At 37.4% G+C, this 27,966-nt stretch overlaps 1 protein-coding gene across 3 annotated transcripts in view; it reads right to left on the reverse strand.

Moving 5' to 3' along the window:
• LOC131440507 (mucin-2) overlaps positions 1 to 27,966 on the reverse strand; it is a 73,479-nt gene that overhangs the window by 19,302 nt on the left and 26,211 nt on the right. The window contains exons 1-2 of one of the 3 annotated variants that reach the window (XM_058611839.1): positions 6,067 to 6,742; positions 5,167 to 5,450 (exon numbers count right to left, since the gene is read on the reverse strand). In XM_058611839.1, the coding sequence (XP_058467822.1) occupies positions 5,167 to 5,304 (138 nt within the window). In that variant the 5' untranslated portion in view covers positions 5,305 to 5,450; positions 6,067 to 6,742. Of the gene's footprint in view, positions 1 to 5,166; positions 5,451 to 5,950; positions 6,743 to 27,966 lie in introns of those variants that run through there. The other 2 variants (XM_058611838.1, XM_058611837.1) reach the window with 2 other exon arrangements.

Consider the following 27,966-nt stretch of genomic DNA (forward strand, 5'->3'; position numbering starts at 1 on the left):
AATGCAAATCCGAAATGAAATATCGAAGTTAAAATTCTATGTGTTGCTATTTTTATAGCCGTTAGGACCGCCTGTTAGTGAAAAAGCTACAAACGAAATCAGGTTAAAACAAACCTCTCAACAAAAATTGGATCAGTTTGGATTGTATCGCCACTGCGAGTAGATGTATTATGTGTCGTTTGCAAAGCTAGTTTCGCTTCCTTACGTCACAGCTGCCAGTCATTTGCATTGGTGAAAAAGCAACGGTGGAGAGCAATACACAAAATCAGCCGTTTAATGGCTCTAAAAGTTTTTCAAAGAACTATTAGGGTTTGTTGTTCGCAAATCGAAAGGAAATATCCTCAGTTTAGTGCAAATCTAAAACAGTTTGGTTAGATTTGTGCACTTTTCGCAGTGTGAAATTCACAGTAATCGAGATCAAGTTCTTTCTTTGTTTTTGCGAAAAATGTTCCAGAGTTTAATGTCGTAGAGAATTAATTTGTCGTAGAGAATTAATTTGACCCTTCTGAATGCTAGAAACGAATGCCTACAGCATATTGATATTTTTATTCAATAAATTATGCAAATCCGAAATGAAATAATTGATATTAAAATTCTGTATGCGGCTATTTTTATAGCCGTTAGGGCCGCCATTAGTGAAAAAGCTACAAACGAAATCAGGTAAAAACAAATCTCTCAACAAAAATTGGAAAAGGGGAATGTTTGAATAATTCATACAATTGATCAACTAATTGATATTCGGAAGTGTTAAGGAACATGTCAGTTGTTTTCGTATTCTCGACATCCAGTTATGTCTCTGACATTACCCACCCGCCTTTTTTATTTCAATGAATTTCACGCACATGTTCTTGAACGTAAATTTACGTGAAATGCGACGCTCCATTTATGTGCATCTTCTGAGATGTAAAATCACTATGTTTTTTCTAGGTTTGAAATTATATCATCTTATTATTTAAGTATTTTCCAGCGCCGAAGATGGATAGAAACAGAAAGTGTAGGAAATTGCAGTGCAAAACCAGATAAAATATTTTTGTTATACACACATCCATACACATGAAGTGCACTTATATATTGAAAAATACAAACGCGCACTCCTACCTATAGACATTTTTTAAATTTTTTTATTGGTGGATTGCTAAACAAAACTCGATCACCCTCACCTTGTGAAATTGTAACAGTTTGAATCGTTTTCTATGCCTTCTTGTACGGATAAATTTCATGAGATGATTGTAGGTAGCCGATTATTTAATAATAAACATCCCATTCATAACTTGATTGTTAGTAGCAGTAGTGCCAACACAGTATACTGTTTACAGCAAGCGCTCGCAAAACTGTATGCAACATGGGTAATTAAAAACTATTAATTGGTTATCGCTCAAGGTAAGCGCAGTAGAATTGGCGTAAAACTGAGTGACTAAGCCAACTTTGAGCTAACGTTCCGCGATATGATTTCCTGACACTCATCTAGAATCATTACTTCCGAATCATTTGTAAATAGGATCTAGCAACCGAAATATTATAAAATCCAATTTAATCCGTCAAGTTGTGTAACAACAAGCCTTTCTCATAATTGTCAAAATGAGAAATTGACTAGAATTTCTAGATTGTCTATTCTGGAAGTTCGTCCTCTAATTAGTGTGATATTGAGTTTATTTGGTCATCGACTCACGAGTTCTACAAACTAGATAACTTTATTAAACAATTTATTATTTTTAATATTAATTTGAGTCGCTCAACATCACCATCTATGGGGTGCTCATCCGGAAGATCTAATAAAATTGTATCAGACAACGATACTTTCAGTGATGGAATATGGATGCGTTTGCTTTCGTTCCGCTGCAAACTCTCATATTATCAAATTAGAGCGAATTCAATGTCGTTGTTTGCCAGTTGCTTTAGGCTGAATGCATTCGACACATACAATGAGTCTTGAAGTTCTGGCGGGAGTTCTTCCACTGAAAGATCGTTTTTGGGAGCTTTCATCGCGACTGCTAATAAGATGTGAGGTACTGAATCCCCTGGTTATTAATAACTTCGAAAGGCTAGTTGAGCTTCATTCTCATACAAGATTCATGACAGTATATTTTAACCATATGTCACAGGAAATCAACCCTTCAAGATTTATTCCTATCCGTGTCAGCCTCCTAAATGTCCCTGACTCAACTTTATTTTTCGACATATCCATGCAGCGCGAAGTCCGTGGAATTCCGGAACACCTACGCTCGTTGGAAATCTCAAAAATATTTACAAGTAAGTTCAGGCATATTGACTCTGAGAAAATATTTTACACGGACGGATCACGAATTGAGGAGGCTACTGGTTTTGGTATATTCAACAATAATGTTTCGGTTTCATTTAGGCTTCAAGAACCAGCATCTGTTTATATAGCAGAGTTAGCAGCAGTTCATTATAGTTTGAGTGTAATCGTCACCAAGGATGGCTTTTATCGTATCAAAGAACGTTCACTGGCAACTCTTCAACGATTGAATCAGTGCCATCAAAGAGAGACGGAAATCATCGAAACAACAAAAACCCGGTATGGCTCATTTAACATAGAATCGACACCAGTGCGAGAGCGAATTTCTCTCGATGACATTTCTGAGAATCAAAGGTTAGCACGCTGCTGTGGGGATCTTCTCTGAAGCAACAAACGGTCGCTTATTCTCGTTTCGCGATCCGATTCTATACAGGCAGTTGATAATTGCGATAGAATCATTTTACTATTGCCGCTTATTCTAACTATGTGCTCATAACCTTTGTATAAGTTGTGTCTACGAAAATGTGAATGCTCCACACTAGGGTTTTGAAATATTGCAACCTAGTATGAGAATCATCAAGTTGAATCATCGATTCGATTTTCTGCGATAATTGTCAACTTGCGATTCTCTCTTGGGAAATTCCACACAGCAACGATCATTATCAGACTGTAAATTTTTTTTAGGGGCGTGAAATACTCTGAGTATGAAATGGAGCGAAGAAATGTAGCAAAATTCTCTCACGATTCATGTATTGAGAGACTCGAGTTCTTGTAGCATCTTCTACCGGATTGAAAATGTTGTATACAATATAGATAGCAATATAGCAGCTTCTGTAAAATTTTCGGCAATCACCAACACTGATCGTCACATTATCTCCAAACCATTATTTTCTCTTCACAGATAGTCTGAGTGCAATTGAACCCATTCGCTCAAACGCTGCTGGCAAAAATGAACCGTTTTTCTTGGGCAAAATAACAATACCTGAACGATACATTGAATAATAATTATCAAATCACAATAGTTTGGGTCCCGGCTCATTGCTCCATTCCAGGCAATGAAAGAGCCGATATTTTAGTCAAACGTGGTGCTATTGAGAGTGAAATTTATGAGAGACCGATTGCTTTGAACGAATTCTATAGCTCGTCTCGCCAAAGAACACTTGCCAGCTGGCAAGCTTCTTGGGATAAAGATGATCTGGGTCGGTGGATGCACTCAATTATTCCTAAAATATCGACAAAGGCATGGTTCAGGGGACTGGATGTGAGTAGGGATTTCATTCGTGTGATGTCCAGACTCATGTCCAATCACTACACGTTAGATGCACATCTCCTTCGAATTGGGCTCTCCGAGACTAATCATTGTGCTTGCGGAGAAGGTTATCGGGATAGTGATCATGTCGTTTGGACATGCGTGGAGTATCGTGATGTCAGATCTCAACTAATAAATTCTTTGCGTTCCCAAGGTAGACTATCCAATGTCCCAGTTCGAGACATTCTTGCTTGTCGTGACAGCCATTTCCTACCCTTTTGAAACTCTGGATACGTGCCCCCGGTCGTAGGAGACTATTGGCTGGATCAACCGAGCAAAAAATAAGATGATTTAGTTAGTTAGGGACACACAAATTAATCTTGCTCCCGGGCCCATTAATAGGTAAAAGCGACGCTGATCTATAGCCATAAATTTGCATATGAACATTTCCTCTGAGACCAATCGTTGTTGAGGTATTTGAACATGAAATTCAATGAGCTCTGTTTTTATCGCACCGGTTAATTTTCAAGCTTATTTGCGGATATTTTTCCAAAGCATAATTTTTGTGCCAATAAAAATTGTAATTGTGTAACCGATCTGGCAAATAATCACTATCGAGAGAAAAAAGAAGAACAGAAAGTCTGCATAGGAAGGAATCTAAAAATGACAGAAAAGGGCGCTTTTTGTTGGCTTCGCTTGACTGAAGCTCCAAATTGCCCAACCAGTGCTATAAAACATTCTTAGGTGGAAATTATGACCGAACATACAGTATACGTAGGACGGCATAACATACGTGTGCCACAGGACCAGTGCAATTTGTCAAGCGTGAAGTGAAGTATTAGCCATTTTGCCGGTTTTTATTGCCAGTAAAATTCACTGAGGCAGCAGCATTTAATGTTTGAGGAACACTCAAAGCCGAACACTAAGATAGCAGCAAATCTAAATCGAATGTTGTGGTCAGTATTCGATTGAAATTGAGTTTCGACTTGCAAGTATTCTTAGAGTTAGTAGGTCCATTGCACTATAGCTAATCCATTATCATTGCTTTACATTTTCCAGAATTCAAGAATTAGTGTTCGTGAAAAATTCTGAAAAGCTTTACTTCAAGTTGAATGCAAACCATCGTCTTTAAATTTATTTTGAATTCAATTCTAGAAACCGATTAGTATTCAAGTTTATAATAGACTTTTGTCAACATTAGAAATTGTTCTCTAGTGTCAAAAGTCGATCCAGATATACCAATCGTTCAAATAATTGGAATGAAAGTAACCTTAGCAGACAAAATCAGCATCATATCAACATTGGATTAAGATTCGAATTTTTTCACATATCACTACTCGGATTGCTCGTTCAGCGATACGGTTTGTTTATTAAATTATTAAGACTCACTTCTTAATTTAGCTATAAAGACTAACTTTTTACTTTGGCTTACAGAAACATCGAGATTTTCAGTCTTGTGCAATGAACTATTTAAAAAAATGGCTGTGCCTCTACAGACATAATACACACATCATGTACACATATACTGAGGCTCATAAGAGAATAAATTCCTAAGTTCATGGCATAATTGTATAAGTATTTCATTACGACATCCTTTCCGAATTTAATATGTTATGAATACGGAAAAATATTCTCAATATATTGTAAATTTAACACTCACTAATCTAGTTTCAATATCCATGTCAATCTTAGCACGATGTTTCCGTCGCGTTCTTCCCAGAACGGGTGTGCACAGGAAAGCATCTGAGCTGCGACGTTCCGATCCATCCCGACCCACGAGCCGATCCATTTCGGCCATTGCCGAAACGGGTGTCTTGGCGGCAGCATCGTACAGCTCTTGCAGTGTTTCCGAGCGTGTTTTCGCAGTGAACAGACCAGTTTCGATGGGATGTTTCGCAGTGTAGTGAGTTTTGATTTGAGCGAATGTTATAAGGTCACTTTCGGCTGTAAATGAGAAGAAAACAAAATAATAATTTAGAATCATATCATACAATTTGAAAAGGAGAAAAGGTTGGTATAATTTATAGTTGAGGTTTAAAGAATATGAATCTAGAACAAATTGTATTTGAAAGCGTTCGAACATTTAAACTTAAAATTAGTTTACAACTTTAGATATAGATTGATAGGAACGTTATACCGAACAGTTTTGTTTGCGTATGGCTCGGTTCACGATAGACAAAACGAACTAGACGCAGTTCATATTTACTCTGTCATAGCGAAGCTTATCTTTAAGATGCTTAAATTAATACCAAGTCAAGTCAACCGGCCAGACCATGCATTAGGTTATCAGTTTGTGTCAATACACCTCGGTAATCATTTGTCATGACACTTTCAGGCACTTGAAAATTGATACGCTCATTTCAAAACAGGGGCAAGTGCATTTGATAAGGATTCAGTCACGATAGCAAGTAAATGTTGATGCATGTTTTTTTACTCTACTGTACCGAAATTAGAAACAAACGAATTCAGGTGTAGGCTCCCGGCCGAGCGGTGGCGGGTGGCAGAATAACGAAGATGACGTTTCTTTTAGTTCTATACGGAGTAATACCACGAAATTCACCTTTTTTCTGAGTTTATAGTTTATCTTTTTATGCTTTTCACTTAACAGCTACTTATTCTCAATAGTGCAGGATTAGGCTGTTTTGGGAGTTCTTTCCCACAATCTAACAAAAGTCACTAACGATTGTTAATAAGGCTAACACTTCACGCAGTCTCACTAAGTTCGGCGTATCATTAAGTTTACGCACATATGAACGTATGTCCTACTGCAGTACAATCTAGTGCATACTCCACTAGTTAGAAAATCTATTCACAACACTTCATGGTGATCTTAAACACTACACATGAATCTGTTAAATCTCTATTCATTACAGCAATTTTCACTTCTTTAGATGCCTTCCGAAAACATTATTTCTTGCTTGATTTTGAGGTCACTAGATACTTGACCCTCACAATGCCCACTATGCATACTCCTACGGCTTACTGTATTACACTCCGAACTAGACTTAACTTTTCACTTAATTCTTCAGAAATTGAGTCTGGTCTGTGCTGAACCGAGCTGGGCTCTACTGAACTGAACTCTGATTTTTTCCGACTAGTGGTTTTTATGTTCCTAACATTTCACTAGCTGTTCGGCCTAAACCCGAGACCATCGTGAACGTTACCGCGGTTGTCCGTGAAATTTCTTTGTTTACGCAGAGCACCTCAGTGTCGCGTAAACAAAAACTGCTGCGCCAATGCAACCCAGCAAATTTGCTAAGGACGCTGCACAGGTATGGTTTCTTTACTTTACTTTACTTTACTTTACTTTACTTTACTGTGAAGCCATACACCTACTATTTTACCTAATGTTTACCGTTTTACATCTTGCGATAGATGTAAAATTTCCAGTGAAATATAAGCTCGCGATTCATCCTTGTCGTGTGATTGTATGAAAGTGAAAAATGGATGACGTAATTAAAGTGCAAACTATCTGTCATATTAAACGTTCTTGTCATCATGTCTGTATGCTTTTATTTCTTTTCTATTTTAAGTTCAAATTTTGTTGACAAAAAGGCTAGCAAAAATAAATTGTTACTCATAAAGGTCCGAGACGTTTGCAGTAAGACAGACATTGTTTGAATGATAATATATTTTATATTAGCTGAATAGTTATGCAGCTACACTGACAATGTGTTGCAGTATTCGATTTCTTAGAATCGATTTACAATCGATTAGCTACCAGAGGTTTTACAATTTAATATTTTATCTACACGAATTTTGGAATCACTTTACCTTTTTCATATGTTGACAGTGTTCAAAGGATTAGAAGCAAGATTTTTTATGGTTGTCATACACGTATGACAGTCTTACTGCCATAACTTTTTCAACAAATGCCGGGTTGTATTGCTGTCTTCGAAGGTTTTCTTTCTAGTTAAATTTCCTATGAAAATAATCGATTTACTGATTTTTAGAGTTTATAAATTCATCTCCAGCCGATTTTTTTTGTAAAAAATCAATTTTCCCATACTAAATCCCATACAAACTTTAAATTTCGGGCACGAAAATATAGTTTCACCGATCGAGCTAAAATTTTGCATAGTTCTTATGGGGCTCAAAGGAAACACGAAAAGTTTGGTGGAGCGAGAAAATAAACCTTTTCGTCTTTTTCCCATACAACCTTGTCCCACCCTAGTGGACATGTTAATATGTTTAAAACATAAGATTAAAGTGTGTGACTTTATGACATAAATCAATGTAAAAACATGTCAGTTGGAAGTGTTACCTTATTGATGTATTTATGCTTTCTCAATAAAATTTTTATTCTCGGACAATTGCGGTAATATTAAGTGTTTAATATACGTATAAAATGGTTTAAACAAATGACTGCATCTTCGTGATCTGATTGCAACTGATTGAAACTGGAGTTGAACTACTAGTTTTTAGAGATTTTGAACAGCAAAGCAAAGTCTTTCTTTCTTTTTTGTTTCCTTTCTTTTGTATTAATTACTAAACATTTTTCAAATTCATCTCTCAACTTTTTGTGGATGGAACGAAAATTTAGATTATCGAATAGCGGTATTACTAAGAAATAAATAACTCATAAGATGTGTTTGTTAGCTTTTACAGATAATGAACCACCAAACAACATTATTCAGTTCATGTATGATAAGAAATCAGTCGACGTAAAAAAAATAATATTTTTACAGTAAATTACAAAACATAGCTCGTGAATAATAAATCATATTTATCAAACTATTAGTTACTGGTGACATTTCAATAACGAACTGTGATGCATTCAATAGAAAGTGTAATTCACATGAAAACTAAGTATTAAATCCGTTGAAACCGAAGTATTTTCATCAGTTTATAGTTGTTCGTCCAACTATTATATTGTAAGTGTCTAGCGAATTGAATATTAAGTGTGATGCATTTAGAATATATTCGCAGTTTCTTAGTGGTATATCTATAAGTTCCAGTATAATCTCATTTAAATAATATTTAAGTGATTTACACTAGCAGTATAAATATCGAGACATATTCGGTGCCTGAAATTAAGTGTAAAACACTTCTGTACAAGGTGTCGATTTTTATCAGAGTATGTCTGAAATCATATTACAGTGTTTAACTGTGAATTAATTCATCAATGCGTCATCGATATTCAATTGTTAAAATTTGCGTTTTATTGGTTCAATTCAAGTGTGCAGATGTTAAAGTAGTTGATGGGCATCAGCTAGAGAGGTTTTAAACGGAATTATGTTGAAAACTAGGAACACAATTTACCATGAAACAGTATCTCAGGAACTGTTTTGCAGTTCGTTACGCAGTTTTTTTCCGGATGTTTCGCTATTCGCCATAATCCTGTTGAGGTTAGGATTAGAACCAATATGACAAGTTCGAATGTCATTATATTTCATTCTTATGAGTGAGCATGTTGATATCGAATGATTCGAACATAAGAATAAAGTGTGTAACTTTATGACATAAATCATTGTCAAAACATGTTATTTTGAAGTGTCACCATAGTGATGTATAAATGTCACATCAATAATTTATATTTTCTCCGACAATTGCGGCAATATTAAGTGCCAAACACACAATAAAAAAGTTTTGAACAAAATGTCTAAATAAGTTTTGGATAAAATGGCTGCAAGAAAATTCGTGAACTGATTGAATCAAATTTTTCATCAAATGTCTCAGAAATTTTTCACTCAGTAAGTACATTCATTAAATTGCCGGTGAATTTTGATGAAAAACGATTCAGCAAAAGATTGTCTTTGTTTATTTTCTCAGAGTTGAGTTTATGAAACGAAAACTTAAATTAGTGATTGGCAAATTGTCGCAAAGCTGATTTACCTGTAGCGACACCTGCCAATGAAAAATGGAACCAAGAAAAGGAGGATTCTTTCGGAAATTTTCATATCGGCAGTAGTGATTTGCAACATTTTTATCGTTTATTCAAGAGTACAATAGATATTAGCAATAAAAGTACACTCGGAGTAGAAGAAAATCGATTTCAAAGTGATTACTACTACTTTTTCTAGTGTAAACTACGATTAAACATGGAAAATCTTCAGAAATGTATGAAATTGGGTAAGGTTAGGTTTTTTCGGACATTTTTTTAAAGAGAAACCAGTGTAACGTTGATTTCTCGAGTACTAGGATGTATTGCGATCGAGTACTATTTATATCGGATATTTGTTATTTCCAGACATTTGAAAAATGGTATCAAACCAAGTTTAATCACAGACTAACAGACAGGACACTCAAATTAGATTCTTCAATCATCTTAACGGTCATTTCGAATATTCCTTTATTTGGGACAGTACTCACATGTGTCATGATGGCGCCACGTTACCCTATCAAAAACATCCTGTCTGTCATCTAAACTGTGTTTATTTTTTCATTTACCAACAGAGTTGCCGTTCATACAGAATTACCTGTAGTGTATTGATTTGTATATGTCCATGCGAATTTCATGCAGGATTCAGATTTAATACATATTGCCAAAACTATATACATAATTGTGCCTACTTCTCATCCTCCAACGCAATACAAAAACGAACCCTTTTTGTTACAATATTTACAATATTTTCTGGTCTGCCACCACTTAATTTCGAGTGAAAACTACCAACATAATAGAAAATAGTCTAGATGAACAACGTTGAGTCAAATAAACGGCTACCTTCCTACATTGCGAGAAAGTTAAATATATTATCAACGTAATCCAATAATTTATTGTGACGATTCATTTTCAAATATTTTGATGAAATCAGGCATCCCTGCAAGCAGCTGATCGGTGTTGACAAACGAGGGGAAACCAACTAGTAAAAAAACTTTTACATAACACAAGGGGTGTACAGATAGTAAATAGTTCGCGCAGTACAATATAGGTGGAACTAGTGCATCACGAAAAATGATTTTTATAAGAATTTACTCATACTGTCATGTCTGTTAGTCTGTGGTTTAATGCTCTGTTCTGAATAAACAGTAGATTTCGCACAATGAACTAAGATCAACATTACCGCCTCAGAGTAAAAACTTTTTCTTCAACTTCTACTATGATTTTTCAAATAAATTTGCCCGTTTTCATAAGAAATCGTTGAAAAGGTGGAGTAATTAGAAATTTTCCTACCGATTTGACAGCTCTTGCTGAAAGTATCATCTCTAAACAAGCAGCGCCTCTACATTTCAGTTTTGCGACAATATGTTAATCAAAATTATGATCATAGCCCCGCAATCGGACGAGAAAGAAAACTGTCACTTGCTGAAGCAGTCTTTTGAAAAAAAAATCACGAGATATCTTTTCATTCTAATTTGCATGATTCAAATAATGCTTGTGTTTGCTGGTAATGGAATTGTGGAAAGCCAAACAGAATAGTTCAATTCATTCAGGGGCTTCGTGTCTAACAACGATGATGATAGTCATCGTTTTACAATATATAGAATATAAAGTTAAATCGTAAAACTGCAATGCAATAAACTAAGTTTAGCAAATTATTTTAACCTTTATATTCAAATGATGACATTTTATTAACAAGCTTTCATGCATTTAATACGGAAATAGATTCTACATGAGAATTAAGTGCAAACTCAGCTAAAATTTAAGTATTTCAGTCAGTTTGTATGCACTTGTCTGACAAATCCAAGCCAACTGAATGTTAAGTGTCATACAATTAGAATCAATCTGCTGTTTGCTAGTCGAAGTCGAGTTTCGAAAAACAAAGGACGAATATTCTACATTTAGGCGAGGCACAATATCTTCGTGAAAATATTTTTTTTTTATCTTTGCAATGTTGTAAACTTAAATTCAGCAGCAATCTATGCGATTTTCAGGTTTAAATTGAACTGCTATTTCCTTATAGCGCTTTAAGTTGAACTGCAAGGTAGACACCAAATGTTTCGCTATGAAGCATTAGCAGCTGGTCCTAAACTGTATGATCCTGGCTCCACCTCTTACGCATGTTTGTAGTGGGAGGCTTATTTCTTTATTACTATTTATTTATTTTATTTATTGTGGATATCTATTCTAGTACATTAAATAGTGTACATCGTTACATCATTTTTCCGCGTATGTTCATCATCGTACATATTGCCATCACTTTATGATATTTCTTGGTACTCTCATTCCTTCTTTTTTCCTTCACTATTCTATAAGTTTTTGTCATACAAAATCGTGCAGAGATATTCAAACACTTTAAGATTATTAGTTAGCTTTGTATCAGCCCAGTGAACAGTTTGTATCCAGCGTAAAATAGTGAAATAAGTCTCCTGCTCGTCTGGTTTTGGAGCAATGGATATCTCTCGCATATACAACTGTATTGAGGTATTGAGAAGTTATTACATTTTGTATGTTTCTGCGGAATCCATACGAGAGCAAATAAGGAGTGTATCGAAAATAAGCTATCCACATACATTTGTGTTGTACGCATGTATTTGTGATAGTTTTTTATGCTCAGATCACAGCATGCTGTGCGTTTGGCTGTCAGCTTTCGTTTGTTTACTTGTTTGTGCGGTTGAAATTCTGCGTTTTCAAAATGTCGCGTATTGAAAAGGAAGTGAAAATTAAGGTTCTGGACACATGGCTAAATGAGAATGGTATTATTATGCAAAAATTGACGAAACGGTTCAGAATTCTACATGCCAGTGTTAAAACCATCATTAATAAGTTTGGAGAACACTATTCGTTGGATGAGCTACCAGGAAGAGGCAGAAAACCCGGAAAAATATCAATCCACCAAATTGCCCTCAGCTTCGACCCATCGAACGTAACTGGGCAATCATGAAGAGGGTCTTCAAGAAGGCTGGTAAGGCAGCTGGGAGCATGCAGGAGTTCAAAAAAAAATTGGGCTCAAGCGTCCAAAAAATGCGATGCAACACTTGTCCGGAACTTGATGAAGAGCGTTCGAAAATTAGTGAAGAAATAACTTAAATTTCATCCAGTTTTCATTATGATCAAGTTTAACCTCGTACAATAAAGGATCAATTTTAATAAAATATCGTTTTTTATCATAATTTGAAAGAAAAATTTGTGGATAGCTTATTTTCGATACACTGCTTAATTATATTTCGTTGGTGACAAACTTTTTTCATAGCAAGTGCAGTTATTTGTTTTCATTTTAAGTAGTAATCGTTCACTTATGTCAATTTTGTCGACGGTCACTAAACATATGCAATTTCTACTGCATTCTTAAAAACGATGACCGTTTCGAAACATACAGTTATTAATGCACTTTCTCATTGAATCCAATCACTTTTATTTCTTTTGAAAAGATTAGAGAACTATCGTTCTTTAAAATAAGAACTGTTGTTCACTCATATTTCCAGAAGAACTAGTTCTTTGGTTATACTCGTTGTAGACTCTTGATCTTACTTTGAAGTATCGGCATTTTAGCTATTGTTACTTGGAAGAAGATAGTATAGTAGTACACCATCATTTTGTTGTCACATATGAAAGAGCTAACGTCGTTTTTATATCGTTTATATACAACATAAACTGGTTCAAGATGGTTCTTTCTATATTAGAGCATAAAAGTACTCCAATACACTTTTTTTGGTCAGACTATAGACTATAGAAGAATCTATAGTAGAAATAAGATCATTTTTGCATCTTCTAGATCAATCGAAATATATGGGCATGTTTTCTCGCACCAGAAGGTATGCAACCCATTAATTAAACATAAGAGATAAGATTTTGCATTTGTATATCATTTCAAAATATATACTTGATAAGAACAACAAATCTACAAACAATGTGAATGAAAATTGCTATGTATCATCATACCTCCGGTCACGTGTCAAATACCTGCAATTGGAATCATGCATGAGTGAACTGAGTACATGCCAACGCTTGTGTCTCGCATGAGTTGCTGACACGTCATCATGTAAGAGAATTGTACCTATTTTCATTTCATTAGTCGAGATCCTTACTGTCTTTGAGACACCATCCTTACTGTCTTTGTTTCAGTTCTAAGAACCATTATTACAACGAGATTCATGTCAAAATTGAAATCAACTCTATAAAAAGTCTAAACAGAGGAATTGATAAGAGTAAGGATGCTAAGATTCTGTTAATTTTCATAATTGAAATTTTTGGGTTGATTTGTTTTGTATTGCATTTAATCTTCATCTCATTTCACACTATGACACAATTTTGGGTGAGATACAACAGCAAGTGGTTTCCCGCTACGATATGCCAGGCAAGCTGGCAAGCCCTCATTTGTAAAACAAATGACCAACAATGCTTTGGAGCGGAACAGTTTTAAATCATCCTGTGAAGTATGCATATGGTTTCTCTACATACATAGCTTCTCATTTACTTACTGGGCAATAAAACGCTCGTATGGAGTAGTGTAACAACTGAACCGTTTTTGACTGGTTTTTATTGAAATATGGTTGTGGTGCAATATACACTTTCCAAATTATCTAAAGTGAATTTAAGTCGTAAAGATAAATAAACATTTGCCGGGTTCCAGGCGGATCGACCGTTTGGGATCAGATGTTAAATCGGATTTTTTCCTTTGTTTTTGACACACGGGTCGCGGCTATGCATCACCGAAACGAACGAGGTCGTTAACTCGCAAGAGAAAAGAACACTTGTTATATCGGGGGGAGTCTGTTTATGGGGCAGCAAGATTGGAAATATTGTTGCATTGAATAACATAGGAGGAAAATGCCATCATCAGAAGCGAAGACCAATGTATTGGAAGGAAATGAAAGAAAATGAGAAAAAACGACTGATGCTATGCCATTTTTGTGAGCTTGTCCACGACGCGGCGGTGACAAAATAAACCGTTGGTTCGAAAAAGGTACGTGCGGGGTAAAATGGGATATGCTATTATAGTGGCACATCAAAACACTGGAGATGAAAGCGAAGATGTGTATAGAGACCCCAGTTGTCCTTATGAAATATGCCAAGATATGCTGAGTAGTAGCAGTAACTCATGGCAGTTTGCGATTGCAACATTATCGATTCAGGCAGTGAAGAAGTATTCCCATTTTTATGCTGCGCTAGCCGGTTTTACTCCTGATCTGACCGTATATAGCAAGTACGGGTTTGGAGATACTAACTGTGCTGTGAGGTGAATTTTTTAGATATTGTTTGTTGTTTGTGCTCGTTTTTTCATGTCTACCTTTCTCATAGCAAGACGGTGGCAGGCCACAATTAACTAGCTTAAGTGTAGATTACGGTTCCTTTCCAAAACCTGTTTGCCCTCGATGGTTGCTGGTGCGCGAATGATGATAAGACCAACAGCTTTTGAGCCAATTTTAGGGAGGATAAAATTTGGAAGTAATTTTTCATTTTTACGCACGTACTGAATGTTTTATTTTTTGAAACACAATTATACCGATACCGAAACCTTTCATCGTCGATATGTTCAATCTACAATTAGATGAAACATTGCGCTCAATAATTCGTCCATATGTCGCACACTTCACGGTTCGATAAAATCACTACGTCCACATGGTTTCCTGTAAGGTATACGAATTGGCCTTCTGGTCTAAAACTCTTGTTCGGCTCGCGCACGTTCCTTTCATCATCGAGCGCGTTTTCTTGCTAAAAATAGTGTTATATTTCGAGCGGAAGGGGGGTACAGCACATCGGGATAAATCATGTGTCATTGTCGCGTAGCTTTCCCGTGAGACATGTTTATGTCGGAATGTGTCCCGTTTTGCTTCACTCGTTCCATGGTCTTACGAGATACTGAACAATTCTCACGATCGTATCATGGAACTCAACCAACTATGATAGGGAACGAAAATAGACTAGAAGATCCGTTTGCATGCAAAACACGAGAAACTCGTTGTAATAGTCTTATAATTAGGGTTATGGCGATTCCGAAAATAGTACACATGTAGTTGAGGAAGCTGTTGGAAAGTGTGAATCTATGGAATAGGTGTTTTATTCTATCCGAATGAAATGAGATAATGATAAAGTTCGTAATATACTGCTGATACTTCTACCGTCGAAGAAAACTTAGATTCTAGTTCTTTGGTAAACTTGGAACTGTGTATCTTCAAAAAAAAAACTTCCTTAATCAATAAATGTATGTACCGTCTGATTTAATACAAACAACTGTATTTGTACAAACATCACTTTCATTTCCCAACGTCCTGCAAGAAAACAAAGATCAAGTCAGAGTAAACGCGACACAAAAATAGTCCTCCTTAACTCTGACACAAGCTAAGGATATCTATTTTCCAAGAAAATTGCTCGAAAACACATTTGCCAGTGCTCTTCGGAAGCCTCGGTGCGCATTGTCGGGTAAGTTACTGTTGTATCTTGTGTGTGGTGGTTGGACAGCAGAGAACTGTATTTGCGTGTCCTTACAGACAAGTAATAAATAGACTCATTTTAAAACTGAACTACTATACTTTAATACTTAATAAAGACATACTACACAAGACACAATAAAAGAAGTTGTCTGTTCTATTAGACAACCGTTCTGAATTTCTTTCTAGCCGGACTGGCGGTAATCTACTGACAGCAACATATGCGTCAACGCAGTGGCAGCATAACTGTCACTCGAGAGCATAATGGCAGTGTAGCCAGTATTGCCGTTTGGTTGGCTGCAACATCTCCGCTCTTAATAAAGGTGGTACAGGTCGAACCATTGTGGCCGACTTCTGGTCCGGGTGGAACGACGCGGTAAAGTTTCCACCAGGTCTGCTTCGGTCGCTGACTCGAACTCCGTTGATGCTGCTGTAGATGAAGATAATGACGAGGACGACGGACTTGCCACTAGCTGAGGTAGTGGAACACTTGTGGGAGTAGAAGACAAACGTGTCGGTGTCATCGGCTGTAACGTCGGCGATTGTGAGCTATGCGTAACCAAAGACTGCGGTGAGCCAACGGATGATACTGCGGGTGTACTGTCTGAAAGCTTCGGTAGATCCCAGGCACCAAGAAGGACGTCGAGCGGCAACAATTTAGTACTACTGCTGGCTGACGATAAAGAACCGGTGTTGGGTGAAACAGTTCCAGTACGACATCGTAATTGGTTGATATGGGAACGCAGAACTCGACGATCAACCAAAACGTTGTACATCACATTACCTATCTTCTCCAGAATAACACCAGGAGCCCACTTCCAAGTGTTTCTGTGATGAACCTTTGCGAAAACCAGTTCGTTTCGATTGAACGATCTTCGACGTTGATCTTGCTGAACATGCGGTGTCATTGGTAAAATTGCTGATGATGGGCGAAGTAGCTCCAGACAAGTCCGTATACGACGACCAAACATAACCTCAGACGGTGATTTACCTTCAGGCGCAGTGCGATTGGGCGTGCTTCTGTAGGTAAGCAGGAATGTGTCTAGAGCTTCAGCAATGGATCCTCTCCCGTCTTGAATTTTTTTGACGGCCCGCTTGAAGGTGTCAACGAACCTTTCAACTTGGCCGTTAGACTGGGGATGGAACGGGGCCGTTGTGACATGCTCGATACCTTTGAGAGCACAGAAGTTGGCAAATTCCACACTCGTAAACTGAGTACCGTTATCCGATACTAGCATTACAGGCATACCGAGCCTTGCAAATAGACTTCGAAGAATACTGATGGTTGCTACTGCAGTGATTCGTCGGGTTTGCACAATCTCCGGCCACTTGGAGAAGGAGTCGACCGCTAGCAAATAGTACCGTCGATGGGACCGGCGAAGTCTACGTGAACACGCTGCCAAGGTCCCGATGCCTTCGGCCATGGCACTGGGACGGCGTGAGGCGGTGACTTGGCAGTCGCTGCACAATGCCGACATGTTTTCACATATCCGGCGATGTCTTCGTCGATGGATGGCCAATAGACGTAGCTCCTGGCGATAGCCTTCATACGCTGTGTACCAGGATGACCATTGTGAAGCTGATCTAAGCAACGCTTGCGGTACTGTGCTGGGATAACGAGCCGATCAGCGAACAGTATGCATCCATCAACGGTAGTGAGGGATTCCTGTCTGACTTGCAATCGTTTTAGCTCCGGATCGATTGCTTTCGTTTGAGGTCAACCGTCGGTTATAAAACGATAGACCTTCCGGAGAACTGGATCAGCTTGGGTACTTCGAGCGACGTTTCTGAAAGTAAGAGGCAACGCATCTACTGTATCAACTGCTACTGACCTAACATCCTGCTCGAGAATTATGCTGGCGATGACGTAGTCTTCATCTGGTCGCGCGTGTCGGTTTATCAACCGGGACAGCACGTCGGCGTTACCGAACTTATCAGTGGGAACGTACTCGATGGTGAAATCGTACAGCAGTAGAGTGAGGGCAAAGCGCTGTAACCGGTTGGCTGTGTATACCGGTATGCCCTTCTTGGACCCGAAGATTCGGAGCAGCGGAGCGTGGTCAGTCTGCAGCAAGAAGCGTCGTCCGAAGATCATTTTGTGAAACTTGGTGACGGCAAAGATGATAGCTAGACCTTCACGATCCGGTTGACTGTAGTTCTGCTCTGCCTTCGTAAGTGCTCTGGAAGCATGCTGTACTATTTTGATGGAGCCATCTGGGAACCTGTGACTGATTGTGGCTCCAACACCAATTGACGATGCGTCAGCAGAAACAATGATCTTCTTTTTCGGATCGTAGTGCGTTAGTAGAAGATCTGAGGTGAGAATCTGCTTGAGCTGATTAACCTGATCGAAAGATGCATCAGATTCGATCATAGCATTATCGTGTTTGAGATTGATGAGACGCTGGCATTCATTCGATAATTGCTCCAACGTGAGGTTATTGTTCTCCTCAATCCGTGACAGGAGTCGGGTCCGAGTCTCTGAATCACGCTCAGACTTTAGTCCGCACACGAACATCAAGCACTTTAACTGTTGCTCTGACAACTTTCCCAGCTCGAACTCGACGCAGAGCTTATTCACACGGAAGGCGTAAGCGATGTGGTCTTCGGTCGGTTGTTTAGCGATCTGAAGGGTTCTGTATCGCCTGCTGATCACCGACTCTTTCGCCCCGAACAAACTTTTCAATTTTGCAACCGTGTCTGCAAAAGTATGTTCTTTCGGTGTTCTCGGCAGAATAAAAGAGACGTACCTTTCGTGTTCAGATGTTCCCAGCTTTCTGAGCAGCAATCTGACCTTCGCTTGGTCGTCCAATCGAGCAGCATCCTTTTCGAACAGCTCGTCGTACCTCGTGAACCAGGCTGCAAACGTGATGCTACTGTCCGCGTCGTAGCGGAACTCCTTGATATTCCCAGCAAGGGAATCGAGAATTTGTTCCGGACTGGGTGCTGCGCCCGCATGCACTTCCGAAACGACTTGCCTGATGAAGTTCTCTTGTGACTGCTGACTGTTCTGCTGTTGCTGGAGAACTTGTGTCATCAGGTGCAAACACTGACGAAGCAGCTCATCCGTAGCTGGAGGAACTTGCTGCTGTTGGCCTTGTTGCTGCAGAAAGGCATGCTGCTGTCCATTCGGGATACTCATCCTTTTGTCTTGTTGCACGTGGGTGATGTGAAAGTGAGGTTAGCTTTTATCACTTTTCCATTGGACTCGTCGCCACTGTTGTATCTTGTGTGAGAACGGTATTTGCGTGTCCTTACAGACAAGTAATAAATAGACTCATTTTAAAACTGAACTACTATACTTTAATACTTAATAAAGACATACTACACAAGACACAATAAAAGAAGTTGTCTGTTCTATTAGACAACCGTTCTGAATCTCTTTCTAGCCGGACTGGCGATAATCTACTGACAGCAACATATGCGTCAACGCAGTGGCAGCATAACTGTCACTCGAGAGCATAATGGCAGTGTAGCCAGTATTGCCGTTTGGTTGGCTGCAACAGTTACCAATGACGAAGCTAATCGTAGTTTTTTTTATTGTTTGCTTTTTAGGTTAAGCAAAGGTAAGTCTAATCAGAAGTCTACAAGTAGCATAGTTGAATAGTAGATGGTTTTAGATCCTAACGTTTTAGTTTGAGTTTTTAATGTGGAACACATTTTTGTTTTCTATATACGGTTGCAAATTAGAAACTCAAGAAAAATACACGTCGAAATGTGGTCAGGTTTTGAACAATTACAGCTCAGTCAATTTTGTATCAATTATTAATATTATGTCACCATTTGATTGGAAATATTTCTACGTATTGATTTGAATATTCATAGCCATGTATTTTTAATTGTATATCATTGAAATGTCGAATAATAGCTAGCAGTATCCTATTTTGTCTGCAAAAAATCTCCGGCATACCGGATTTCCCTGCCATAGTCGACGGTTTTGAAGGAGTAAGCGACATATCAAAGGGAAAGCATCGCTCTGATTGGTCTATCGATGCTGTTGGAAGCACTCGAATCTATAAATATAAGCAAAATTATAGCTAACGTTTCAGTCCTTCGCGTAGTATGCTAGAGGTAGGTTGTTGCTAGACAGCAAGACAAAAAGTGCCATAAAACGATTTGAAGTTTTAATTGGTATGCTCTGATCTTGTGTCATGCAAGTTCGGATGAAATTCCATGTTATGTCGTTTCGCCTAAGAAATTGAGAACTACCCCAGGGTAAATTTTGAGTGCATTAGATTAATTTCCAATTTATATAAGATGAACTCGATTGATACAAAACAAATACAAATCACGACAAATAGAGTCTATATTCTGGGTTCGCGTGTTTGGTTTTGGTTCCCAATGAAGATCAATCTAAACAGACTCTCGTGCATTTGCGAATTCAAAAGTGTGACAATTGATTGAACTATTTGATTATAGATCATTAGAAATTTTGGTTGCCTTGTTCCACATCAATGGCTCGAACAACCCCATGGGGCTGATCCTTGTAGTTTTTTAATTTTTAATTTTTTGTGGTTGTTTATAGTCAAAACTACGATTTTCACGAACAATCCGCCATTTTGTGGCTTTAAAACTTCCACAAAGTAACAAAAAATGAAAAGGAAAACGTTGGGGTCTGGTATTTTACATGTAGAAAATGTTTGCAAAATTTGAAAAAAATTGGTGACCTGCTTTGGAGGAAAACGCGTTTAAAGTTTATTGTCTATAAAATCGAGGGAAACAGTTTATTTCTCTGGGAGAGCGTAGAGTCTAACACTTTCTAAAAATCATATTTTCTCTTTGTATTTGGTCAAAATAACACATTTCACGAATGTTTTGTCTAATTTTCAAGTCAATCGAAGCTGGACTCTTGAACCTGTGCACCGAGGTCTTGTTTTTTTCGCAGTATAAGATAAGCAAGGATAACTTGTTCCAGAGTTTTGTTCCGATAAGCTTGAAAATTTCACAGAAATGTTCTACTATTCTTGAAATATTTTACTATAAGAAAATGCAAAGAAAATAATAAATTATTTTTTAAAAGTGTAAGACCCTACTCACCTCTTGAGAGAGAAACTGTTTAAATTCACGTAGTCTTTCGTAACTCTATAGTTTTTGTAAACATATATTTATTGAAATATGACTTCACCTTAAATTATTAGAATGAAATTTAGTGTTCATACACAAGTGATGACTTTTCAAACCTATTTTAACTCTATAGTTGATGAAGATCGTTCCATGGCAATCGGCGAAGAGCAAAACGAACAAATCTGCGTTGTATCGACCCGATTCAATTAGCGTTCAGGTAGCCGCGGTCCCTAACTACCGCGTAATATTTGAGAGATTGCCGGGATTTACTACCATACGGCTTACTATACAACACTCTACGAAGAGTAACAACTACCGCTGGAAAAAGGCTGCATCTTTTAAATATTTTACAGATAATGTAGTAGATCATGATTTCACCAGCAAACGATAAGCGTGCACCTTCAAGAAATAAACTGACATCATTGAAGTACAGTAAAAATATTAACGGTCCGAGATGGCTTCCCTGTGGAATTCAAGATAACGCTAGGGACTCTTTGAAAATGTGAACGTCAATTTTAATTGCCAAACAACGATTTCTTGAGGTATGACTGTAGCCAGCGAAAAGTGTTCGAACCGAATCTAAGCTTGTCCAATTTAGCACTCCGTGATGTGATTTATTATATCGAAGGCGAAGGAAATTTGCAACATCCGTCAGTAAATCGTTAGATATTGCCTCGGTCAAATAAGACAAAAACGACAGCACATTTGCAGTTGTAGATCATTTAGCCATCGAGTATCGACGAGATATTGCTTGCAGTAATTGATGTTAGTATAACTTTTTCTAATAGTTATGTAATTGCGCTGAAGGTAGTAATACCGCGGTAGTTGTCCTGTGTCCTGTTTAAATCATCTTTCTCGTGAACTGGTAACATAAAAGAAGCCTCCAGGAATTGGGGAAAACTTTTACAACGAGTGATATTCGAATTAATTTGCAAAGGGCAAGGAAGATTTTCTAAGGATAACTGCCGGTATATCGTTGAGGTATGCACAGAAAATAATAATAAATTTTACAGGTGACATAATTCTACAAACGATAAAATTCTCATCTACTTAATTTTTCAAATGACGCAATATTCCACTCGCACGGAAATTTACACGCTACGAGTGTAATTTGCACTCCGGTATCAAGGGCCGCTTAATGGAATTATATGTATCAATTATTCAACAAACAGACAAATGCTTCTGTGGTTCAGTCGAGTAACCGGTGAACTTATGATCTAGTGTTTCTCTGTTCAAGTCGCGCTGCTATTTTCGATCTTTATTTTTATTATTTTATTCAAATTGATGCGATGTAATTTTCAAATCACACAATTTTACATGTTCTTGAATATAAATTTGTGTGAAATACGACGCTCCATATATGTGCATCTTATAAAATCTAAAATCACAAGATTTTTTAGAACTCTGTTGGTAAGTTGATTCAATCAATATTCATGAGGTTCAAAAAGTTATAAGATTCGGGAACGTTAACTGCTGCGATTGTTATTCACTGCTGGGTCAAGGTTTCACTTGAAACGTGAGATATTTTCCGCAAACATCAGGCAGATTTCTTATATTCACGAACTAATACGCTCTCAATGCTCAAAACCAAAACCGGATGTTTGATCCGGACGAAATTCAACAGAAATGTATGCGACTATAAGGCCTTTCGACATGAATTTACTTCTCGAGCCTCTGGAGCCGGAAACTTGGAGTCTAAGTGAGTTTGTATGATCATTTGCTAAGTACACCTGTATGATTTCTCTGACTAGTTTGGAAAATTTGTATCGTTTCACACCTTCATTTATTAATATAAACTTAAGAGTTGGTTTAATTTTCTTTTTATTTCAACATTCATTACATATTACCTTCTTGACCGGAAGTGGTGTTCAGTGTACCCAAAGGGAGTTTGATTGGTCAAAAAGAGAGATATGATAATCTGAACATTTTGATAAATGCATTTTATAGCACAATGATGATGTACGGATGGAAATTGTTAGCTAAATTATGTAAAACATTGCACTTCTGTTTCAGGAATACCAGAAGAAAATTACCGTGATATAATATTAACGTGAGATAATCAGAGCGGAAAACATCACCACCGCATGTCCTGATTGGTTGGCGAGTAAATTATTCAACGTTGGATTTTGCCAAGGCGAAATTTGTTTCATCTTTACCGTTCCTTTAACAGTCATTCACTTGGCTTGTTTCCCCAACTACCCGTCATCAAGTGTGATAGGCGTTTCTCTTAGGTTTACTTTGCCCGGTTTGACTTTTGGTATTCCAGTATCGACTGAAGGTATAGTAGTGACGGCACTTTGATTACTTCTCATTGCGAGGTTGTTGGTTGTTGAAATGACTCTGTCTGAGTTATGGTTGGTTGGCCTGTGAATGGTTTGTGAAGCCATCGTAGAAAGAAATAACCGCAATTTCTGAGGCAAGCGGATCAATGTACGAAGAAAAATTCGACAGAGAAACGAACGTGCGGAAAATGAAAGAATCCATACAGACATGTTGGTTTTGCTTTCGATCATCTCACGAGCCGGTAGAACATAACAAAAGGTTTTGGAATGGTCTACAGTAATAAGAAAGTAGTCGAAACATGACCAATACAGTTTAAAATGGAATAATGTGGGGTGTATAGAGATTTTCTTGAGCTCACATAGTAAAACTATGATTGCCTGTATTACCGAAACTAAAATTAACAATAAGAATTTAGCTATTAATGATTTGCACTACCAGTATGATTAAAAGTTTAGCATTACTCGAATCAGCGGTACGAAATTACTCCCAGTTGCACTAAACGCTATTCCAAAAGTATCATTGCAGACGTGCATGCAATCCGACTTCCCGTCTTGTACTCAGAAACTCCTTTGGTTTCCGATCATCAGCATTTATATAGAACTGACTTATGAATAGAAATCTAGCTATGCCAAGTTTATTCTTTGCTTTCTAATCGCCACTTTATCTTTCGATGTAATCCCACGCACGAAAGAAAGTAGAAATATAAGTATTTTGATCGATCCCACTTTAAGCTTTTTTATGTTGTCTGACTCGTAACAAGTGATGAATAAATTTAAATTTGATAATAGAAGTTAAAAAGTGAAAAACAGAATTAATGTAGACTAATTTTTATTTTGACAGTAATAAATAGACAATTTATGCCAAACAATGAAACTAAAATGCATTTTTCCACGTTCAAATTTTAAGAACAGTAAGCTTATAGCAATCCTCCAGATTTCCCTTATATTTTCTCGGGTGGGTGTCAACAAAGTTTAAATAACGCTTCATCATGCCGAGCTTCACGATCGAATTAGTGTCACACTCCTCTTAGCCACACTGCCTAGGCGACTGGGGCGTTCGGATACGTGTGCCCGGTGCATCGTGCTAGAAACCTTATGTTTGCCATCGGCTCGAAGACATTAATGAAAACGAACGGATGGATTTATGTGTAAAATACAGATGAGAATACACAAGGAAAATGAAATCGGACACCACACTGTATTGTCTACATCTATGGTCAAAGAATTACAACTTTAAAACAGAAACACGGTCGCCCATTGGCCTTTTTACTTGTTAATTGCTAAGCAAAACTGGTTCGACATTCCTTAGTTCGGAGAAAGCATAAAGCACGTATGCTTGTAAGTACTTTCTCATCTTTCGTTGGATTAAATCTAACTAAAGCTATGTGTAAAGATTTTAGTTAGAATCTACCCCCAGTATAACACAACCAGGTTTCGGAGAATTTAGAATTATATGTAGAGTTATGGTAATCCTCACTACGGAGCTTGCTATTGGTGCAAAGTCTGAATACGATAAACCCTTGGGTTCGAGTCCCAACCCCGCACATAGGATCAGAAAGTATGTAGATCTTAAGGTTAAAACCTCTATAATCGAAAACGAACAAAAAATCGATGAAGGTGTGCGATCAAAAATAATTAATTTGGTTTTTTTATATTGCACTATTCTTATTTCCAAGATGTTCACTCCTCAATTCAAAGATGTGGCCACAGTTTGGTTTTGACATTTGCTATTCAGTTCAAAAAATGGTATCGATACCTGTTTTTGGAGAACGTTTGTCGTCTGAAACCGGGGGAAATCAAATGCCGGAGGCAACAAAAACATCGAAAACAGTGAACAGCTGTTTCAAGCAGAACTTCAACCTCTCCGTCCGAAATGTCGCGAGAAAGCTGGAAGTAACGGTTTACGACCGTCTATTGAGCGAAAAAACGAACCATCGACTCACAAGAAGCTCCAAATCGAAATCGTGACGACAAGTTAAAGGATGATGGAACCTACGTCGACAACTTTAATCTGCTTCCTGAAGCTTTTTGATTGATTGCTGGAAGAATAATGTACTTTCGAAGTTCGATTAGAAATATCGCATGTGGTAGAACATCTATTTCTGTGGCGTAGAGAGCGAAATTTACATTGCCACCGGGACCATCAAACAGGCAATTTATGCTCAGGAATTTCTGGATAAACGTCTGTCTACTTCCACTTTCTCAAACGACACAGTTGATTACAGAAAAAAGCCATATTTATTCTGCAGAAATTGAACATTGACACAAAAACATGATTTAATTTTTTTATAATAATTGTTTTCGTTCGGCACGTCACCAAAGACACTGCGTTATAAAGCTGAAACTCTATGATCGTTGTTTAACTTTTGATGCGTCTCGAATCGACTATTCCAACTCTGCCACATATATCTGAGTCAGTGAAATATGTCTTACTTAAATCTCATATTTTCTTCGTTTAAAGAGTTAACATACGCTAACCGAAATAGCATTAAGTGCATTAACAGCCTCAAATCGCCAATGTTTGTACATTTTACACCAGCACTATATATGCATATAAAGCTAACTACAATGTTGCGTAGCTGAAGTTTATTTTTAAGCATTTTCATTTCGAAGCCATATAAAAACAATGTCAATACGATTTTTAGAAAATATTATTGGTGAATTCATGTCAGTTTTGTAAAGCTAAGTATTACATTCCTTCTGTGAAATTTGATCATTTTGTTTCAATAAATTTCGCAGCGGAATTTTAGCGTACAGAACTATGACTAGTTATACAATTCTATTAACCCTGATAATCCTTTCAAGTCGGGATTCGAGCATACGACAGTTGACGTGTAAGACCATCGCCTTTCACTCAACCTACCAGGATTCTATTCCCAATCTCGCACATAGGAACAGAAAGCGAACAGAACCACTATAAACCACAGAAAGTGGACAGAATTAATTGAAATTTAAAAAAAATCGTGCCTAATTCACCTAGCACTGAGACGATACCTTTTTTTTATCAATCCGCGTGTGTTTTTTGCGTGAACATTCTTCGATGTTTTAGTTTTTATGAAATTATTTCAATGACCGGCGTTTTAAATTACAGTTTGAAATTCCAATCACTCATAAGCTTGTAATTTTGGAACTGTAAGATAAATCGAAGATAGAAATTGTATGAAACCTTAAAAGTATTATCATTATTATACGTGTGACAATCGATTAAGCGTTCCTTGAGATGTAGAAGTGAGTCCCTCTTTAAAGTGTTTGTCATTATTTATACTTCCAGATACTTTTTTTGATATTGTCATATTCTATGACGGTTTGAATTTTAAAAAAGCGTGTGAGTAATGTCAGAGAGAGTTCTATAATTCTAGTACTGAACTCATTTTTAGAATCCAGCAGAAATAGTATAATACCGAACCAGAAGTCAACTCCAACATCTAGTACCAGAACCCAAGTTCCGAGATCAATTCTAGCATGCATGCAGGTTATGAATTCTGAACCTGAATTCTGTAAATGAATTCTGAAACTGAATTCAGGAATTATAATACTTTGGTTTGAAGTTCAGATCTAAAATTTTGTTCTTGAATCTAGATTCTGGAAACGAATTCCAAACATAAATTCAGTTACAAAATTCTAGTTCCAGAATACGTAATTAGAATTCAGTTCCAGAGTCATAGTTTTAGCTTTTGAACCTGTATTCTAGAACTAAATTCTGAAACAGAAATTAAACTCTAAATTTTAAATTAAGTTAAGAAATCAGGTGAGCAAGAACCCAGATTCTGGATTCCGTTTTTAAATTCAGTTTAGAATTCAGTTCCAGAATCCAATCCAAAAGTGGCTTTAAACCTCGCAAAAGGTTTCGTATAACTCATAAAGTAAACATCCGATCTCAAAAACATTCAGTAGCGACTATGAGACCTTTCATTTGCGACTAGCTTGATGAAAATCGGTCCAGTCATCTCTGAGATCTCGATCTCTTTGTTGACAACACACATACAGACACACACACGGACATTTGCTCAGTTCGTCGAGCTGAATCGATTGGTATATGACATTCATGGCCTTGGAAATTTTTTCTAAAGTTTGAGCGAATTCTATACCTATTTTGTATAATTTTAAAAAAAGGTAAAAACTACAAATTCATAAACCAAAATTATGATTATTTGACATGGAATTTTGACATTATTTTGTGGGTAGTAAAATAATTACTCATAAAGTTCCACGAACATTATCTGTTTCTCGGGTCACAAAAGATGCTACGGCAATCGCAATGTACTGTACGCACACCTCTTTGAGACCGGTGCGAGCAGCTTTCCCACAGTATGGCATCAATGAAGTCTGCCCACACAAAACGTCTGAGGGCCTGTTTGTGAAGCTATGTGTGTTCACTTTTTCAATAGGTTCAGTTTGCCTTGTATGTATTATTTCCCGTGTGATCAGATTAAACTTTTTTTTCGTCCGTATGTGTTACCTCGCAGGTATTGGTGCTGACATAAAACGTTAGTCTAATAATCAAACCTGGTGATTCCGTGAGCAAGCATTATGCAGGTACAACTTCCGAGGGGCCATATGGTTTGTTATTCCGTGGCAATGAAATAATTTCCCAGCCGGTGATTATTATTTGGGTACGGTCGGTACCGCCATAAAGGCTTCGACCAATACACAGAAAAGGAGTTAAATCATCTCACCAAGAATCGAGTGTTTAGTGAGCGTGAATAAGTACGATCGAAAACAGGTTTTAACCGTCTTGCGATGGAAGATGTAGCATAGTTTTTATTGCTGTTGTTGTCGGTAGGTAGGTATGTATATTTCAATTCGAATGCATAGTTCATAAGCTGCTGATATGCGGTTCGAGCATGTTTTCATCCACCAAC

Source organism: Malaya genurostris, chromosome 1, assembly GCF_030247185.1.
Source record: "Malaya genurostris strain Urasoe2022 chromosome 1, Malgen_1.1, whole genome shotgun sequence".
Classification (NCBI taxonomy): Eukaryota; Metazoa; Arthropoda; class Insecta; order Diptera; family Culicidae; genus Malaya; species Malaya genurostris.